Here is a 4,663-nt window from a genome sequence, read left to right on the forward strand (position 1 = left end):
GTCTTCTTCTTTTTCTTCCTCTTATGTGCACATTTCTCTCAGTAGTCAGAAAGGGCAGGTGATACCGCTAATCTTGTTCGCTTACATACATGCCTACCTACGTATATACATATATAGATACATGCATATGTACGTACGCGCGTACATAGAGAGAGAGCGAGAGGTGGGACAGAAAAGAGATCACATGATATATTGAAGAAGAAGGAGAGGAAAAGGATCTGAAGAGATTAGAGAGAAAATCCTCATTACAGAACACTAAGCGACACGCCAGATATATTTTCTTCTCTTCTCTTCTCTCATATTCTTTCTATACATATCATCGTTACCATGGTCAGACCTAGACGCATAAATATACGTACATATATCTATATATAGATGGATACACATCTATGTTATGTATGTCTATGTATGAATATGTAGGTACGTTTGTGTATGCATATACATAGATCTCTGAAGATTCTTACATAGCCTTGAAGTCATCAAACGTCATATACTCATCTCTCCTTCTAATTGCTTGCTTCCACGGATCATCTTCTTCTTCCTCTTCTTCTTCTTCTGTTATCTCTTCTTCTTCACCATCACTTCCTCGCCCGATACGACTTCTTTCTCCTTTCTCTCCATTTCTTTTCGTCTCGAAGAAGAAGTGAGTATGGTCCTCTTTATTCTTCCTATCTCCCTCTTCTACTGATCGATAGTTAGAAGAACACTGACTTGAAGAAGAAGAAGAGGAAGAGGAGCATCTAGGAGAGAGAGAAGATTTGTCGGATGTTCCTCTTCCTTTTCCTTTTCTTCTTCTTATGGGAGTGGCTTCTGTTCTTCTCATGACAATCGACCATGGAGGTAATCCATTCTTGCTAGAAAAAAGACCTTCTTCTTCTTCTCCTTCTTCTTCTTCACTCTTCTCTTCACTTCTATTCGGTCCATATCCCCCGATAGGAGAACAACTCCTCTGACATCCATTCTTCTTGAATCCAGAAGAAGAAGATGGAGAAAAGAAATACTCTTCTTCTTGAAGACAGTCATCTTGGACCTTCGAATCTGACTTGAGATTCTTCTTATATCCGTTACTGTGAATATCGTTTGGACTTCTCTCAAGATCACTCCTAAGATTATCTCTCTGTATGGCCATAGTCGTTCTATTCTCTCCGTCACGACTGTCATACCCCATCATTCGATAGCCCGTCGCTCCACTCACCACACCTCCTCCTCCTCTTCCTTCTTCTTCTTCTTCTTGTGCTCTTCTCCCGTGATCGATCTCCCTCTCACTCTTGTTCTTCTTATCATTCACTTCTTGTTGCCTTGTCAAATGACCGCTAGAATGATAGAAGGAGGACGTCTCTTCGCCAGAGTCCTGCTCTTCATCTTCTCTCCCTTCGTTTTCTCCATCCAGACAGTACACTTTCTTTCTCTGAGAAGAGGAAGACGATGAAGAAGAAGAACAGGAATTCCTCTGTGAATATCTGAAATTTATCGATCTAGAAAGACGCCCTCCTCCAAAGCAAGAAAAGAGCTGCGGTGCGTAAGATGAAGAGGAGCTACTATGATTAGTGGTAGTAGTAGTAGTAGGAGTAGTACTAATACTATTATTACTGTGACGGCTTTGAGGGGAGCTTCTCTTCCGCCCGGCGTTCTTTCGAGAAGTTTCTCTGCTTAAAGAGAAGAAGTCGTGGCGTTCATTCTCTTCTTGGGGATCTCTTACAGCATTCTTCTCTCGATGAGTCTGGTAACGACCACTAAAGAGATGCTGGGTGGTATGAAGAGCTAGATCATCGATCTACAGGACAAGGAGAGACAGAAACAGAGAAAGAAAGAAAGAGTGAGAAAGAAAGAAAGAGTGAGAAAGAAAGAAAGAAAGAGTGAGAAAGAAAGAAAGAAAGAGTGAGAAAGAAAGAAAGAAAGATTGAGAAAGAAAGAAAGAAAGAGAAGATCGAAAGGAGAGAAGAGAGAAGAGCAATCAGCGCCAGACAGTGTCGTGGAGATTTCCAGTAGGAGGTTGATGGGACAAGGCAAGAGAGAGAGAGGAGATATTTTCATAAACTAACGATATAGACATGTCATCATACAGAGGAAAGAGTATGTTAAATATACTCAACTCCATGTATGCAGAAATGGAGAGATCTACAGGTAGGAGTAAATACCCGATCTCCTCATGACATTTGGCATACTTTCACAAAAGCGCTCTATTGCCCGAGAAATTCCACGTACCTCTGCATATACACAGATTTATATATCTATATATATGGAGAGAGAAGTAGGCGTATCTTTCTATCTCTCCCTCTCTCTGGATATACACAAGACATGCTGCGTGTAGTGTGAAAAGAGAGGTCGAGTATCCTTTAAGTAGGCATCTATACAATGTACCACAAATGCATCCGCCTTTCCCTCTCTGTAGATATATAGACATCTATACATAGAGAAAAGATCTTTAAATGCAAGAGAATTTAGATATGAAGATAGATACGTAAGCAATAGTAGAGAGACGAGAGGTGACTTCATTAAAAGGCACATAGATACACGAAACATATAGACAAGTATCAAGACAACATAGAAGAAGAAGAAGCGAGAGGGGGAGTGAATAAGACATCTATATACCTATAGCCCATCTGCCTATATCGAGATAGATACTAGACCTTTCTATATCGAATGGATAGACACACTCAATCCTCTTCACTCTTTCTGTCTTGAGCTCCCTCTCTCTCCCTCTCCCTCTCTGCTGTTGGTGCCTTTCCATCCTCTTGAAGATGACAGAAGAGGACGTGTTCTTTCACGTGTGTGAGTTACCTTCATCTGGAAGTGTCTATACACTAGAAGATATTTTACGAGGGAGCAGACAGTATGTGTCTACTCACGTGCACTGTCTATACAGAAGATGTGAGCTAGGAGGCAGAATAGACAATGAGGTACAGAAGGGATGTGATTTGACTAGCAACACCCCCACCCTACAGAACGATCGTCTATCTACTTGAATCGAGAAAACGAAGAAGAAGAAGAGCAGCCGCATTTCTATCCCACCTAAACTCTGTGTGTCTGGAAGAGGATTCGAACAGAAGAGAAAGAAAGACTCCACGATACATCCACAAAAAGGTCACTTCTTCTTCTGATCACCCACGTTCTCTTTTCGAGAAGAGAGAAAGAGAAGAGAGAGAGAAAGGATACAAAAGACACATCTTGTTCTCTTGGCTAATCGAAACGAAAAGGAAACGAAAGTGAGAAGGTTGAAAATGAAGACGAGATAACATACTACCACTACATCTCTCAAATCGGAGGGAAGGCATCGAGACATTCTCTTGTTTCTTCTTTCTCTGCTTTGCACGATCGTTTGGTCCCTAGGGATCTTCTCTTCAAAGTGTTTCTCTTCTTGAACTGACCGTCGAGAAATGAAGACATGCCTGTTTGAACTGACACACCACAGAAGGTGTAAGCATAACTGCATGCACAAAAAGCAAGGAACGCGAGAGAAACAAAGAGAGAAATCCATTCAACACATCTCCGCTAGAAAAGATAGAGGACTGGGAGGAATCTCCCTTCTAAAGCTCCGATCACCCCGTGCCAATGCCTTTGACACATACGTCTCCGAGTCGATATTGATATATCTATGTGTAGCTATCTATACTTGTGTATGTGTATATACATATGTGGGGTGTATATACACCAGATATATCAGGCTAACCGGTGTATATACACATATGCATATCTAGAGGTACAAGCGACCATAACGAGAAGAGAAGCGTATCCTTCAGACACAATGAGCTCATCCGAATACATACACATTCATTCATACATATTCATACATATACACACACATCCCTGCACAATCTATATCCCGTAGAAGCCCCTAGAGATAGAAGAGATGAAACATACCGATCGTTTCGACTACGCTAACTGTCCTGTATATATGAAAGTGTATAATAGGAAGAGCAACGGAGCGTGCGAGTTGTATGGGAGATGGAAGGCATCCATCCCCTTGCCTCATCATATGATTCGCCCGTGTGAAAAGAAGAGGAGAGACGACTTGAGAGCTCTCAGTACAGATTCATGAAGAAGAGCCTAAATGAAAAAGTGGCTTTTCTTTCTTCCTTTCTTGTCGTTCCTAGTGTTACCTCTGTAGATGAAGCAGAAGACTTCCATCATCTCGTCGAAGTGAAGCTTCGAGCTACTACGACGATCAAACAGTGCAAACAAGGCTGAAGAAAAGCAGAAGAGAAAAGAGAAAGAAGGAAAGAAAGAATGCAAGAAAGGAAAGAGATCTAGACAGAAAAAGAAAGAAGGAAAGAGGAAAACAAATTCCGAGAGGTTCATTAATCTATCTATCTATCTTTAATCTACCCATGCCTACTACTCGTGCTGAACTACTCCACATCATCTCCCTACGCCTTATCATCGCCATCGTAGATTGTACATTACAGCGCTCATACATGTAAATACATATGTATGTATCTCTTTGTGTATATCTACACTCTATCAAGTCTGTCTCCCCACTTCTTCTCGTTTTCCCTCACAACAGCGACAGAAGCAAAAGAAAAAAACTAAATTTAACGAAGAAAGAAGACAAGGCACCCCCCATACATACATATCTATACCTGTCTCTATATCCCTCTCTTGATCTATTACAAAGAAAGGAAAAGAAGAAGAAGAAAGACAGAAGAGATAAGCCAGAGAATGA

The 4,663-nt window shown here is 41.2% G+C and overlaps 1 protein-coding gene across 1 annotated transcript in view; it reads right to left on the reverse strand.

Annotated features, from left to right (window-relative positions):
* Window positions 1-460: 460 nt before the first annotated feature.
* The window catches only part of CSUI_008052 (uncharacterized protein), a gene marked incomplete at its 3' end in the record, with an annotated part of 11,294 nt that continues 7,091 nt past the window's right edge, over window positions 461-4,663 (reverse strand). Inside the window, exons 5-7 of the mRNA XM_068068191.1 lie at window positions 4,101-4,184; window positions 3,369-3,427; window positions 461-1,774 (exon numbers count right to left, since the gene is read on the reverse strand). Of these exons, the coding sequence (XP_067919836.1) occupies window positions 461-1,774; window positions 3,369-3,427; window positions 4,101-4,184 (1,457 nt within the window). The remainder of the gene's footprint in view (window positions 1,775-3,368; window positions 3,428-4,100; window positions 4,185-4,663) is intronic.

The sequence above is a fragment of the Cystoisospora suis genome, assembly GCF_002600585.1.
Source record: "Cystoisospora suis strain Wien I chromosome Unknown contig_4398, whole genome shotgun sequence".
NCBI lineage: Eukaryota > Apicomplexa > Conoidasida > Eucoccidiorida > Sarcocystidae > Cystoisospora > Cystoisospora suis.